Below are 15,654 nucleotides of genomic sequence, written 5' to 3'. Positions count from 1 at the left end.
CTCCATTGTGTTATAAAGCACATACTGCATTTTTTTATTATTATTTTTATTTGGTTTAATTTTGGTAAGAAAAAAAAAAAAGATGCAATCTAATCCTGTTTACATGAAATTAAACGAGCAGGTTTAAGCTTACGGACCTGTTGCTATGACAGCAAGTCCAGGATGAGCGTCGAAGAACTGAACAATCCAAGATAATGCCAAAACCGTCATCAATCAAATCCAGCTAAATGAGTTAGCAATGTAGAGGAACGGGCCCCAGGGAAACAGATCAAAAGCAAACTCAAAACGTGACAGTATGGTTCATCTGTTTCTTGGTGATAGGCAACAAATCCGAATCTTTGAAATGTTCCAGACTACAGCGAAACGGATTGTGTTTGTTTGAGACCTTTTATTGGACCTGTACATTTCCAACACTACACCCCAGTAGTCCTTATTTCCCTTTAGACAGTAAAATAACTCTGATATGCCAACATTTGCACAAGCTTTATTAGGGATAAGACAGTTTACACACAGTCCCATTTCTGGGCTTTAGACATAAATGTAAATGCTAAAAATTGCTTATTACAAATATATATATATATATATATATATATATATATATATATATATATATATATATATATATATATATATATATATATATATATAATACAGTGTGTTGTTTGATACTAATTACTTTGAGGTTCATGTAGATCATCATGGATCACATTTGTGATGTGACTTTCTAAGGCAATTTGCCATTCCAAGGCATAGGCCATAAACAGTGTAAACACATACAAAATCAACCCATTATTCATTTAAATGCAGTTATAAATGGAAGATACATGAAAGATACATTTTTAAAAAACTTCATACAGTATATTTTGAAGTAAGCAAAGAAATGTGAAGATTCAAGCACACAAAATGCTAAGTTAGAAAGAGAATGTTCATTGTTCAATGTGTCTGCGTTTTGAGAATGAGATCAATTTGCTTGCAATGATTTGATGATGACATCATTCTGAACAGAGCTTGATTTATCGTAAATATTTGAGGTTCATTTGACCTCTTAGGCCTTTTTCAGTTGTGCTCACTGAAGGTAAATGAATATCTTTTCACAGATATATTTTTTCTTGGAGTTGCAAGAAGCATCAAACCAAGAATTTAAAAAGTAAGACTCATATCCCATACAAGCACAGTCTTCTTCACCTGAGTTATCGGGTTCTCTTTCTCCTGAGTCCTTTACGAACCAAAACCTTTAACAGCAGAAAGCAAGCATTTATTTATTTATTTATTTATTTCAGGAACAGTAAGTGTTGATTATTTATTTAATAAAGTATGAGTGACTGATTGATGAGTGTCTTCTCATCAATATCTCTTCTCCTGCAGGAAATACACTGATGTGTGTGTGTGTGTGTGTGTGTGGAAGCCCACAGTTTCCGAAGTACAGAGCGAATGTTTATAAGATTTCTGTTTCAGGTACTGTACATTCATTGAGTTATACGGTCTAATCATGCTGCTTCTTTGGTGTTCTGCCACAAAAGTCTGCTTAAACTAAAAGACAGAAAAGTAACATTTTTTTTTTCTAAATATTTCTTTTATATAACAAATTACACTGGAGCTGACATGAACAAAACCTGATCATGTTCTCTAGCATTATTTTAAATGTTCCATCTGACCCATATTTGCCAGGGTCACGGTTTTCCCACACAATTGGGCTATTTTAAAAAAAGCAGTTGCAGGGAAAATTACAGAGCTGTGGGTTGCGGGTTTTTGGGCTACTTTTATAATGTACTGCGGCCGCGAAAAAGTTTATCTGTAGACAAAGGAAATGAAATTTGGTCATTTTACTAATGTAGTATCATTAAAATGGATACTTGGCGACCCAAGGACGGTTTAGTTTAGTTCCCATTCAGTCGGTCACGTTCGACGTACGTCGGACAGACCGACGAATAGGAATCTCGCTAGAGAGGCCAATCTACTTCGAGTGTAACTAAACGAGCCAATGCATATTGGCATGCAATCATATGCATCAGCTGCTCGCCTCGCAGCGCGGGTATATAATGAGCAGCAGGTGCGTTGCATCTTCAGCTTTTCGCTTCGGAGCCAAACCTTCTATGAAGACAGCTACTGAAAGCGAGTGTGGTGAACGAGTCTCTCTTCAAGACGTCTCTTTGTTGCGAGGTGCAGGCGGACAGCGCAGCAGCGGGGCCGATTCTCCTTTTGTTTTTGTTTTTGCCTTTAATTTGATTGAGCAAAGCTGTAATCAGCGTGAAGGCCGTTCTCACGGCTGGTGAAACGGTGCGCCTAGAGCGCTAAAAAGCTGTTGTTACAGCTGGTAAGAGGAGCGCCTTCAAGGAGAGTGCACACGACAGGCTGCACATTCCCTGTCTGTGCTGCAGCGGCTATTCCCCTGTGTGCTTCAGCACCTAAAAGAGTCAGTCCTTGAAAGAGCTAACACGAGTAGTTCGCGTCTTTTTAAAGATGTCGTTCTACTTGTGTGTTTCTGGATGCGGTCGTTACCTGGCGCCTCGGGATGGTCACCAGCGCTGTATCGCGTGCTTGGGCTTAAGGCACGCTGAGGCAGCGTTTGTGGATGAGTCATGTACCCATTGTGGGAAGATGACCATCGCGGAGTTGCGGTCGAGACTCCACTTTCTGCAAAGGGGTGGAGTCCCGGTCCCGACGCCCGCTCCAATCCTCCTCAGAGGGTTGCTGCGAGCGGCGGGGCTGGTGACTTGAGGATAACGGTGAGCGCGCTTCCTTCGGGGAACCAACCCCCTAGGAACCCTCCCCCCTCGTGCGCTCCGCAGCCAGTAGAGCTGCCCTCGGAACGTGGTGGACCACCCCAGAGGTGTGTACCATCCGTTTCCTTCGGAGCTCCCCCAGACGACCGGATGTCGATCGCTGCATCGGAGGGTGAGCCTGATACTTCTGGGGAGGATGAGTCGGCGCAGTTGCCTCCTTCGGGGTGACAACTGTGCCCGACACGGACCCGGAAATGATGGCTATGCTTTCCCGGGCCGCCAACAGGGTCGGGCTCGTGTGGAATCCTCCACCGTGTCCCGAACCCTCGAGGTTGGATGACTGGTATCTCGGGGTGGCCAGGGCTGGTTCTCAGCCCCCCACCCCAGTGCCCTTCTTCCCGGAGGTGCATGAAGAGCTCACGGGCACGTGGACGGCACCTTTTACTGCCCGAAACCGTGTCGGTGGGTCCTCCTCCCTCACCACCCTTGATGGCGGGGCAGCGAAGGGTTACACGCGCATACCCCCTGTGGAACGGGCCGTTGCTATGCAACTGTGCCCTAACTCCACCTGGCGGGGGGAGCCGTCTCTCCCTTCCCGGGCCTGTAAGTACTCGTCGGATCTTACCGGCAAGGCTTATCAGGCCTGTGGGGAAGCTGCCTCTGCCTTACACGCTATGGCGTTGTTGCAGGTCCATCAGGCCAAGGCACTGAGGGACCTGCACGAGGGTGGTCATGATCCACAAGTTCTCCAGGAACTTCGTGCCGCGACGGACCTCGCGCTTCGAGCGACGAAGGTTACGGCGCGGTCAGTGGGTCGTGCGATGTCCACTATGGTGGTCCAGGAACGCCATCTCTGGCTGTGTCTTGCGGACATGAGGGATACCGACAAGGTCAGGTTTCTTAATTCCCCCATGTCCCAGACCGGCCTTTTCGGCGACGCGGTCGAGAACTTTGCCCAACAGTTCTCGGCTGTACAAAGGCAGTCTGAGGCCATCAGTCACATCCTGCCGAGGCGGTCAGCTGCTGCACCTCCACCGCCGGCGGCACCTCAGACTACCCGTCGCCGAGGGCGCCCCTGCAGCCGCCCCCGCTCCCGCGCCCCAGCAGCAGCAGCCTCCATCCAAGCGGCGCCGTGGAGCCGGTCGCGGGCGGGGCGCCCAGCCCGTCCAGCCACCCCCCAAGAAGAAGGGTGGCAAGGCCAAGTCCAAGCGGCCCTAGGACGGGCGACCCGGAGATGGAGGGGACTGCTCTTCAGGAGGTGGTGAATGCACCACTCCTTCCCCCGGAGGAGGGCCGGGTGGAGAATCTTTTGTGGTTTCCTTGTGTTCCGCCGCTGGCTCAACGGCCAGCGGTACCCAAATTTTCAAGAAAAGAGCAGTTTCCTTTATCTCCGGGTCCGAAGAGGGCTCGGAGAGCAGTGGGAGGGCTAGAACCTCACCACTCTCATCCACCTCTTCTGTCGCCAGCGGACAGCAGCGAGCAGCAGGTAAGCAAATCCTCGACTGCTCCCTCTGTCCACCCGTGGAGGCAGGTAAGTGTTGCACAGCACACTGTGACCCCGCTTCGGGCCGCCTCACACAGAGAGCCTCCCGGGCCGCGTCCCTGCGTTCCACCTCGCTGCCCCGCGGCGGGTACGCCGGTGGTCCCCTTGGTGCCGCTGGTGCGGTCTCTGGGAGCCTGGCTAGCGCTCCCCAGTCCGTCTCGCTGGCTCCTCCGGACCATCAGGCTCGGCTATGCGATTCAGTTCGCCCGGCGTCCCCCCAAGTTCAGGGGCGTCCTCTTCACTTCAGTGAAAGATGTCGATGCCCCTGTTCTGCGTGCGGAGATTGCAGTCCTACTGGCGAAGGACGCGATAGAGCCGGTCCCTCCAGCCGATTTGAGGTCAGGGTTCTACAGCCCCTACTTCATTGTACCCAAGAAAAGCGGCGGGTTACGACCGATCTTGGACCTGCGAGTTTTGAATCGGAGCCTTCACAAGCTACCGTTCAAAATGCTTACGCAGAAACGCATATTCGAGTGCATCCGTCCCCGAGATTGGTTTGCAGCGATCGACCTGAAGGACGCGTACTTTCATGTTTCGATTCTTCCGCGACACAGGCCATTCCTGAGATTCGCGTTCGAAGGTCGAGCATATCAGTACAGAGTCTTACCCTTCGGGCTGGCCCTGTCTCCCCGCATCTTCACGAAAGTCGTGGAGGGAGCCCTTGTTCCCATGAGAGAACAGGGTGTTCGCATTCTCAACTACCTGGACGACTGGCTCATTCTAGCACAGTCTCGGGATCAGTTGTGCGAACACAGGGACTTAGTGCTCAGGCACCTCAGCCAGTTGGGGCTTCAGGTCAACTGGGAGAAGAGCAAACTCGCCCCAGTGCAGAGGATCTCTTTTCTCGGTATGGAGTTGGATTCGGTCGAACGGGTAGCACGCCTCACAGAGGAACGTGCTCGGTCGGTGTTGAACTGCCTGAATACGTTCAATGGCAGGACAGCGGTCCCACTGAAGTTTTTTCAGAGGCTCCTGGGGCATATGGCGGCTGCAGCGGCTGTAACACCGCTCGGGCTGCTTCATATGAGACCGCTTCAGCACTGGCTTCACGGCCGAGTCCCGAGATGGGCGTGGCAACGCGGCACGTTCCGGGTGCCAATCACTCAGGAGTGCCGCCGAACCTTCAGTCCGTGGTCGGACCCTTTGTTTCTCCGGGCAGGAGTGCCCCTAGAACAGGTGTCCCGGCATGCTGTGGTTTTCACAGATGCTTCTGCCACCGGCTGGGGTGCCACGTACAACGGGCATGCAGTCTCAGGGGTTTGGACGGGACCCCATCTGCATTGGCACATCAATTGCCTCGAGTTGCTGGCAGTACGCCTTGCGCTGAGCCGCCTCAAAGGCCTGCTTCGCGACAAGCATGTACTGGTCCGTACGGACAACACTGCGACCGTTGCGTACATCAACCGCCAAGGTGGTCTACGCTCCCGTCGCATGTCGCAACTCGCCCGCCATCTCCTCCTGTGGAGTCGGAAGCATCTGAGGTCGCTTCGCGCCATTCATGTCCCCGGTGTGCTCAACCGTGTGGCCGACGAGCTATCACGAGCTGCGCTGCCCGGAGAGAGTGGCGACTCCACCCCCAGGTGGTTCAGCTGATCTGGAGAGAGTTCGGAGAGGCTCAGGTAGACCTGTTTGCCTCACCAGAAACCTCCCACTGCCAGTTGTTTTACTCTCTGACCGAGGGAACACTCGGGACAGACGCACTGGCTCACAGCTGGCCCCGGGGCCTGCGCAAATATGCGTTTCCCCCAGTGAGCCTACTTGCACAGACCCTGTGCAAAGTCAGGGAGGACGAGGAGCAGGTCTTGTTAGTTGCGCCTTACTGGCCCAACCGGACCTGGTTCCCAGAACTCTCACTCCTCGCGACAGCCCCTCCCTGGCCCATCCCTCTGAGGAAGGACCTCCTCTCTCAGAGACGGGGCACTCTTTGGCACCCGCGTCCAGACCTCTGGAAACTCCATGTCTGGTCCCTGGACGGGACGCGGAGGTTCTAGGTGACTTACCCCCGAGGTACTTAACACCATCACTTCGGCACGTGCACTGTCTACGAGACGTGCTTACGCCTCGAAGTGGAACCTGTTCGTCGAGTGGTGCTCTTCTCGCCGAGAAGACCCCCGAAGATGCTCGATCGGTGTCGTGCTTTCCTTCTTGCAGCAAGGGTTGGAGCGTAGGCTGTCCCCCTCCACCCTCAAAGTCCATTCTGCTGCTATCTCCGCTTACCACGACCACATAGATGGCAAATCTGTTGGTCAGCACGACCTGGTCGTCAGGTTCCTTAGGGGGCGAGACGGTTAAATCCTCCTCGTCCCCCCTCCATACCCTCTTGGGACCTTACTCTGGTGCTCAGAGCACTCCAGATTGCTCCCTTTGAGCCTTTGCTGTCAGCAGACTTAAAGATTCTCTCTATGAAAACTTTGCTGCTGGTGGCATTGGCCTCCATCAAGAGGGTAGGGGACCTGCAGTCATTTTCGGTCGACGAATCGTGCCTAGAGTTCGGGCCGGGTGACAGCCACGTGGTACTGAGACCCCGGCCTGGCTATGTGCCCAAGGTTCCTACCACTCCCTTCAGGGATCAGGTGGTGAGCCTGCAAGCGCTGCCCTCGGAGGAGGCAGACCCAGCCCTGGCTTTGCTCTGTCCAGTTCGCGCCTTGCGACTGTACATAGACAGAACTCAAAGCTTCAGGACCTCAGACCAGCTCTTCGTCTGTTACGGAGGCCAGCAGAAGGGAAAGGCTGTCTCCAAGCAGAGGATGGCCCACTGGATAGTGGATGCCATCGCCCTGGCTTACCAAGCTCAGGGCGTGCCCTGCCCGCTCAGGTTGCATGCCCACTCCACGAGGGGTGTGGCATCCTCCTGGGCGCTGGCTCGTGGCGCCTCGCTAACAGACATTTGTAGAGCTGCGGGCTGGGCGACACCTAACACGTTCGCTAGATACTATAGCCTTCGTGTCGAGCCGGTCTCCTCCCGTGTTCTCGCCTCAGGTCAGAGGCACGGAGAGGCCCCGGCTTAGTGTCGGCTTGCTGCGCTACATGCGCATTCTATTTCTCCAGAGAGTCCCTACGGGCAGACCCTGTTGAGTCCTCCGGTTACCCTTCGGCAGCCGACGTGGCGGAGCGTCTGGCGCTAGGCCTATACTCCGTTGTATCCTTGAGAACCGGATTTAGGCTGGGTTTCATATGTGTGACCCTACGGGGATCCCATATGGCTTTTTCCACGGCTGCTCCTAAACGAAGCCCGTGTCTTTCCCTCTGGGAGAACCCATCTCTCACCGAGTGGAGTCACCCCAGTTCTTCCATATGTTGTACAACCTACAAGGTTAGTCCATATGTACTTATCCATATAACTCCTTCGGGGAAGGATATGGCTTCCGCAGCGTTCCTTATCGCATGTAAGGCTACGCTTTCCCAGCGTTATCCAATTGTCGCACTGAGTGGGTTTTGGGAACAACAGTGATCGACCCTCTCTGCGTGAGCCTGGTCCCACCGTCCTTAGGCAAGGGGGTTCAGGTGGCTCACGACAGAGCGCTGGAAGAGGGCAGCCCCTGTGGCGCTTTGGTAGGGATTCCTATTCGTCGGTCTGTCCGACGTACGTCGAACGTGACCGACTGAATGGGAACGTCTCGGTTACATAGGTAACCCTCGTTCCCTGAAGGAGGGAACGGAGACGTACGTCCCGTCGCCACAGGCGTTGTCCTGCTGATGCTGCCGCCTGCTGGGTTCGGCTCCTCAGCGAAAACCTGAAGATGCAACGCACCTGCTGCTCATTATATACCCGCGCTGCGAGGCGAGCAGCTGATGCATATGATTGCATGCCAATATGCATTGGCTCGTTTAGTTACACTCGAAGTAGATTGGCCTCTCTAGCGAGATTCCTATTCGTCGGTCTGTCCGACGTACGTCTCCGTTCCCTCCTTCAGGGAACGAGGGTTACCTATGTAACCGAGACGTTTTGTCTACTACACACAAACTCCATCATACGTGAGACGCTTACAGTGTGTTCAACATCTGTCTTCTCAATTATGAGGACATGAACACGTGAACTTTATCTCCAGAACTGCTCTGAGGCACTTTAGAGATTTGGGAAAAACTTAACCAACCACCAAAATAAATGTTTGCTTTAACTTGGAAGAAATTTTAACAGAAATATATTACTAGTAAAATGTATTGCTCAAAGATAAAAAATAATATTACCATTGTAAGGAATATCATACAACCAAGATATTTTTCATCCATGTTTTATCAAACTGATCTGATAGCATCTTACTGATATTTGAAATTAATTAATAAAACTGTAACAATTAATTATCAATTAAATTATAATAATAATTAATTGATAATTTATTGTTACAGTTTTATGAATTCATTTCATTAAACACTATTGTTGATGGCAAATTTCTATTAAATCATAAAACATATGGAAAATAAAATAGATTTAATGGGGCCCTAAATTAAAAGGTGGCTTAGTGCAGTTTAATTGTGAACAAACAAGTTATGTTTACATTCATTCATGGTCTAACAAACAAGTGGACAGCTTGAATGGAAAATTAATATTGTGATAAATATCTATATCATATGATATGGAAAAATAATATTGTCATATTTATGGTCATATTGCCCAGCCCTATTTTTAAAATTTATCATGAAAAATGCTGAAAATTAAAATCAAAGAAAGTGTACAAGAAAATGTAGAAGAATTACATTTTAGTGAAAGAAGAAGAATAAAATACAGATACATTAATGTGCATGTGTTACATATAAACAAGTCTAGCTAAAATTATCAACAGAATAAATACAAACAGTTTACTAAGGCGCATTATGAGAATAACGCAGCTGTCAGCAATGATTATATGGGGCAGGGGCTAGTTCTCATTCCTTTTTGGCGGGTTTTGAGAAAGCTTTGGGTTGGAAATTTTTCGGGGACCTGGCAACCCTGATCTGACCATCTAAAGAGTCCCATGATGTTCAATATCACCAATTTATTAGATTTGATGAGTGACCTAGTGCAAACCTGAAATTATTTCTTCATTTAAAGGGATAGTTCACCCCAAAATGAAACGGCTGTCATGCCAGAAGCTCATTATTTTACTTTATAAAGTTTTAAATAAGGATATTTGTCTTACACAAACACATCGATTCACTTCAGAAGGCTTTTATTAACCCCCGGAGCTGTGTGGAGTACATTTATGGTCGATGGATGATTTTTTGGACTTCAAAAACTCATTCTCCAATCACTCCCATATGAGCCAGGGTATTTTTAATATAACTCTGATTATGTTTGGCTGAAAGAAGAAAGTCATATACACCTTGGATGGCTTGAGGGCGAGTAAATTATGGGGTAATTTTCATTTTTGGGTGAACTAACCATTAAATGTAATGACTTATTTTTAAGTTAACTTAAACTAAAGCTGCAGTGTTGACTCAGCCTTTTGGACCCCCCATCAACAAATTACATAGTGAAGACAAAGCAGTTCTTACTCCAGTTGTGTTTCAGTGAGCGTCTGGCCGTTCATCCAAACCCAGTGTCCTTCAGTGTCCAGATCATTGAGACCAATCCAGCTCGTCTGGTCAATTTTAGAGGCCAGAAAATCCTAATGGAGGACATTTACTATATTGCAGTTTTTCTGACAAAAATGGATTTTAATCTTTCACTGTATGTGTGTAATCCACTCGCCTGTACTTCTTTATTGTTTATGGTGACCAGATGAGCGCCTGATGCTACACATGAATCACGACTCTCAAACCACGTCTTCTTTGTAGAAGAGAAGAAATAGCACTTTCCATGATGTGCTGTCCAACCATCCTCACAGGGTTTACAAGCTGGATCTATTATTTTTAAGCAAATCTCTGTTTACTGCAAAAATATGATTATTGACTGCATTTAAAAGAGCAGGAAACTTTACAAGAAAATAAAACAGAACACTGACCAAAGAAAGACAAACAGTTTGAAAGGATTTATCCACTCACCAGTGCAAGAAGAGAGGCATTTTGTGAATCTCTTGTACTTGAGCAAGAGCTCTTTATCACCGTCTGATACAGGACACACTTGAATGAACAAAGAAAAGCAAGCAAATAAAAATGAGACACTGGTTTAGTGTAGACAATATGAAAGAAACAACTTTATATCTCATTTTGGCTCTATTGATCATAAACTGTTATGTTGTGTAACATATTACACAATTAATCGAATTTCTAATCACAATTACGTTTACGGATGCCATGATTTTGTGATTGTTCAAAGGCGCGATTACAAGGAAAAATATCCACTTAAGTTATTCTGCGTGTTTAAGAGGTTTGTTAGGAGCATGTCACATTGTGAGAGGCAAATCACAACTACTTCAGAGTGTAAAAGGTCTAACCCAGCAAAGGAGCTACCAGTGAACGAACGCACGTGAAACCAACACCCGCCATTTTTAAAAAGACGTGTACCCAGCCTATATATTTAACTCCATGAACGAACTCTACAAACATGTAATGCAGTGATAGATGGATCTCTGAACTGTACTCTAAGGAGAAAATCCAATGCAACTTTGAGCAGACCAAGCAAAACATGATTATGTATTTGTGCTAAACTATTGACATTGGGCAACAACCACAGGGCAAAGCTACTTTTTCATATACTGTCTACTTTCTTTTTATAACAGTTCTATCTAATAACATATTAGATAGGACTGTTAAACAGATCATAAACTAATGAAGACGGACTGTGTGCTCAGGATCAGGGTTGCCAGGTTTTCAAAACAAAACCCGCCCAATTGCTTCTCAAAACCAGTCCAAAACTTCAATATCGTTTCAGGTTAAAATCATGTTCCAGGGGGTAAAATCCATGTTTTTGCTGGGGTTTCCTGGTAAAATTCGCATCCCAGGGGCTAAATATCATGTTATTTGGAGTCAACCCACAGATATTAAAAACAACCCGCGGCAACAGTGTAAAAGTAGCCCAATTCCGCGGAAAAAACGTGGACTTGGCAGCACTGCTCAGGACACTGTATTAGTCTGTCACAGGCAATTCTAGTTGCACTTTTCATCAATTAATTTAAATTATCCTTTGACTATGTTCTGGCCCACCATCTAGTGGTGAATTTTTTTTTTTTTTTTTTTTTGGCTTGTTGCCAAACTTAATTGTTAGTTATCTTGGAACTACACAAAAGCCGCTATTGTTATTCCATGCATATGTTGACTTTTTATTATTATTATTATTATTATTATTTAAAGAAGAAACCATACCAATATATAGTTGACATTTGAGGTTTAACAAATTTTAATTTTTTTTTCATATTGTATTTTTATTTATTTATTTTATAGAAAAGTATGGCATGCAGTTGCTTCAAATAATGGCTATTCAATACATCATCCAATGTAAATTGTGATAATTGTAATTAATAATCGCAATTACAATTTCAAGGGAATAATCAACAATTATTATTTTTGTCATAATCGTGCAGCCCTGGGCGGGGCCTGTTTCAATGAGATGTCACACTGGAGTACATTCCTGAATGCCTCATTTTGAGACACAGTTTCAGATTAATGAGGAAAATAACAAAAGGAGTAGATGGATTTTTATCACAATAGGGTGGTTGTGTACACAGTGCAGACACATATTTATGTTCAAAAACAATATAAAAGTGAATTTTGCAAAATATATCCCCTTTAAACCCTAAGAGTTCCACAGAACTCTACCTCTTGGTTTGCTTATGGGTGAGGGGTAGTGTGGATTATTTGTAAAATATATCAAATAATTGTGATTGTCTGATCTGTTTGTCAATACAGTTGTTTTTAAAAAAAAAAAAAAAAATGCTAATATTTCACATAATTAAAAGTTTATATTTTTATCATTTTATATATAACTTTATGAACAAATGCTTCTTTATTTTCACAACTAGTTATAGAAATGATATGTGCTTACATTTCTCCGTATCTGACTGTAGTTTCGAAACATTGTGCCGTTGGTCAGTCAGAGCATCACGTCCGGGGAATTTACCAGCATCTAATTTACAAACAAACAATAAATACATAGTTTGCACAAGCAAAATTCACTCTGACAAGGTATTATCACTTAAATCAAAAAAAAAAAAAGATTAGATGGGAGGAAATTAATAAGTCAAAGATTTTGTGTTCTCTCACAAATGTTTTGCGTTCCCTCAAGAACATTTGCGTTCGCTCGCAAAACCTTTCCAGTTCTTTGCGAGTGAACGCAAAGTTTCTTGGTGGAATGCAAACGTTTTTGCGAATGAACACAAAGTTTCTCGGGGGAAAGCAAAACATTTGCGAGAGAATGCAAAAGCATTGACAAAATTTTTTTCCACCATCTCATATTTTATTCTCCTTCACCATGTCCCTTTAAGAGCTCCATAGGTATTAAAAAACTACAGCAGAAAAAAATATTATTGGTTATCATTTAATATGTTGTAAAGTTGAATCAAAAGTAGAGGAAACTTTGTTTTTTGTAACTATAATCAACACAACTGTCACGAATACGGCTCCCGCGGCTCTTCATCCCGGCCGCCGGAGGGAGCCGTCACCGGAATATTGACTTGTTCCTATCTGGACTACATTACCCATAGGCCCTCATTCCTGGGACTGATTGCGCACACACCTGCACCACATCACGCTCACTCCATAAAACACTCACACACGCATCCATGCACCGTGAAGTCTTGATTTGCCTTGGGGATCGTTTCTGAGCATTTTCTTGTGGACTGTTTCCCTGTTATCGATTGGACTGCCTTACCTCTGTGAACCTTTGCTGCCGACCCTGACCTCTGCCTGTTTCCTGGACTCTGTTTGCTTGCTGCCTGCCACGATCCCTGCCTGTTGTAAGACCTTGATTCATTGCCACCTGTCTTGACCCAAGCCTGTCCCTGTTTACGCTACTGCCTTGACCCTGTTTGTATTGTGCTGTCTTGTCTTAATAAAGATGCTGCAAATGGATCCTCAAGCTGTTGACCCATCATTACAACAACATTTCATGTTTTTTTTTTTTTTAAGACACATAAATATTCTTACAAATGTGTGATATTTATATGGCACAAATATAGTCAGGAAGGATAAGAATTTTTCATCATATTAGTCTCCTGCACCCTGCAAACAGGGAACTGCAATAAATCAGACTGTTGCCATCAAAGCAAAGCACACATATAGCATGAAGTACTCACACATGATCCCCAGAACACAGAGACCTCCAAGAGCCAAAACAAGAGAGACACTGAGAACGGTCAGAAGAACTTTAATGCACTTTGAGGAAGAAACTTGATTACCTGTGATTAAAAATCAAATATGATGGCTGAATTACAGCATGATTCAAATGTTGATTATTTCATTAAATATTGCTTGATAAGTTATTTGTGCTTTTACATTTAAACAGGCATTTTACAAATTCCTAAATAAAGAGAGAGATGGCTCGCTTTATACTGAGCATCAGAAAGCAGTATGTGGTAAGAACCGGAAATAGAAACATGCAAGAATTTACAAACCCTCAAACTCAGAAAGTGTTCAATGTATTAATGTCTTTTCAGTGTTTATCAATTTAGTTACACATTATTTTACAATGTTTGGCAGCATTTATTGAACTGTAATAATTATAAATTAATTAGACATGAATAGAATAAAAAAAATCAGATGTACAGAAAATCACACGTATTCTTACCCCTGCAATGAGAGCATTTTTGGTTCGAATAATCCGAATGATCCACATTATTATAGATCTCTTCCATTTTACTAACCCGACAGCAAACTCTGAGCCCTGTGTGTGTAAAATCTCAAAGAAGGAAGTTCAGTTCATCAACTTTAGCTATTATTGCTGATGATGCTGTAGGAAATGACAATGTTTTTTTTTTTTTTTTTTTTTTTTTTTGCGACTAACTGATAACATGTTTAACTGATGTTGAAGCCATATCTTAAACAAAAAAATATTGTAGGATAAACCTTGTATTTTTATGTGAAGTAGCTGAACATATTGATGTTTAGCAGTACTGTATTATTACTGTGTCTGACATCAAGGTGAATTGTCACAGTACTGTGGTAGTAAGAAATCACTCATCAACTGGGAGTGCAAACAAAACATTCTTTAATATAATCCACAAGGAAGTTGAAGGTAAACACAAGAGAATCATAAGTAACCACTTTGTACATCTAATTTGGACTAACACCATACATTGAGACAACTAAGACTCAGCGTATAAGTAGAGAGACCAAACAATGGAACTAAAAGATGAACACCTGAAACGGTCCTACTTTATATTAAGTGCCTTAACTACTGTGTACTCGCATTTAAATTAATCTTTTGGTACAATACACTTATTGTGTACATTGTTTTTTACATTGTACTTATATTTTAAAAGTACCTGCATGTAATGACATCTGCAATTAATTTCTGTAATTAGGGCCCAAGCACCGATGGTGTGGCACGTCCTGATATTGCTGAGTTAGATGCGTTCCTGGGTCAACATATTTTGTTGATCCTGGAACAACATTCTAGTCTGAAAATTTAGTCTTAACCCTATTCCTATCCCTAAACCTAACCCTACCCATAAGTTATCCCAAAAATCAGAGGGAAATGATAGGTGAATAACACTGATGTAGAAGCACCAATTCATGATTTTAAGCCTAAACTTGACATAATCTGTAAACTTGACATAAACCTGTAAACTGTCCCTGAAATCTGATTGGTTGATCTGAATGTTTTTCCAGGATCAACAAAAATGTTGACCCAGGAACATGTTGAACTCAGCAATATCAGGTTATGCGATGGTGTGAGGACCTTATTGTAATTGTTCAGTCAATTCTTCTTCTTCTCCGAAATTAATCGTATTTTTGTGAGCATAAACATGCTTGAAAACTCATGAAACTTTGCACACATGTCAGAAGTGGTGAAAATATACGTCTGATATGGGTTTCATAATTAGGTGTGGAAAAATGGCTCAATTAGCGCAACCTACAAAATTTGAATTAAGCTCCCTTCGTGCTACGTTTCATATACAAGTATGAAATCTGGTAGACACATGTAACAGTTCTTTACCCACAAAAAAGTCCCTGGGTGCAATATATGAAAACCTAAAAGGAAGTGAGAAAATTTGAATGTTTGCAGTTTTTGCCATTTCCGTATGTTGAACTTTAACAAACTCCTCCTAGAGATTTTATCAGAAATCTAAAGGCTTTTGCAACATTAAATTGCGCAGATCTTGAGGTTTCGCTGAAGGGCATGTCTGTGGCAGCCTGACAAAGTTTGATGTTTCACCAGCGGTGATCCACAGGGATATCTTTATCCACACAAAACACTCAAGTGTGTAATATCTCCTGATTTTGTTCTGACAGCTGGTGGACTAAATGGCTCAAAAACTGCTTTCTCTTTCTGCGTGGAACAACACTGGACCATCGTGAAGATCTAATGTTTGC

General features: G+C 44.6%; 1 protein-coding gene across 2 annotated transcripts; it reads right to left on the bottom strand.

Annotated features, from left to right (window-relative positions):
* Positions 1-620: 620 nt before the first annotated feature.
* Positions 621-14,011, bottom strand: LOC137002058 (CD209 antigen-like protein C). Of its 2 annotated transcripts, XM_067361506.1 has the most exons (7): positions 13,907-14,011; positions 13,416-13,517; positions 12,167-12,247; positions 10,228-10,305; positions 9,935-10,086; positions 9,739-9,851; positions 621-1,232 (listed from the first exon to the last, which is right to left on the bottom strand). In XM_067361506.1, exons 1-7 carry the CDS (start codon positions 13,971-13,973, stop codon positions 1,067-1,069), a joined length of 759 nt encoding a protein of 252 aa, XP_067217607.1. In that variant the 5' UTR covers positions 13,974-14,011; the 3' UTR covers positions 621-1,066. The 2 variants fall into 2 exon arrangements, with proteins under 2 accessions (XP_067217607.1, XP_067217608.1); XM_067361507.1 differs by lacking the exon at positions 13,416-13,517.
* Positions 14,012-15,654: the final 1,643 nt, after the last annotated feature.

Source organism: Chanodichthys erythropterus, chromosome 15 (assembly GCF_024489055.1).
Source record: "Chanodichthys erythropterus isolate Z2021 chromosome 15, ASM2448905v1, whole genome shotgun sequence".
NCBI lineage: Eukaryota > Metazoa > Chordata > Actinopteri > Cypriniformes > Xenocyprididae > Chanodichthys > Chanodichthys erythropterus.
This window is presented reverse-complemented; position numbering and strand designations above follow the sequence as displayed.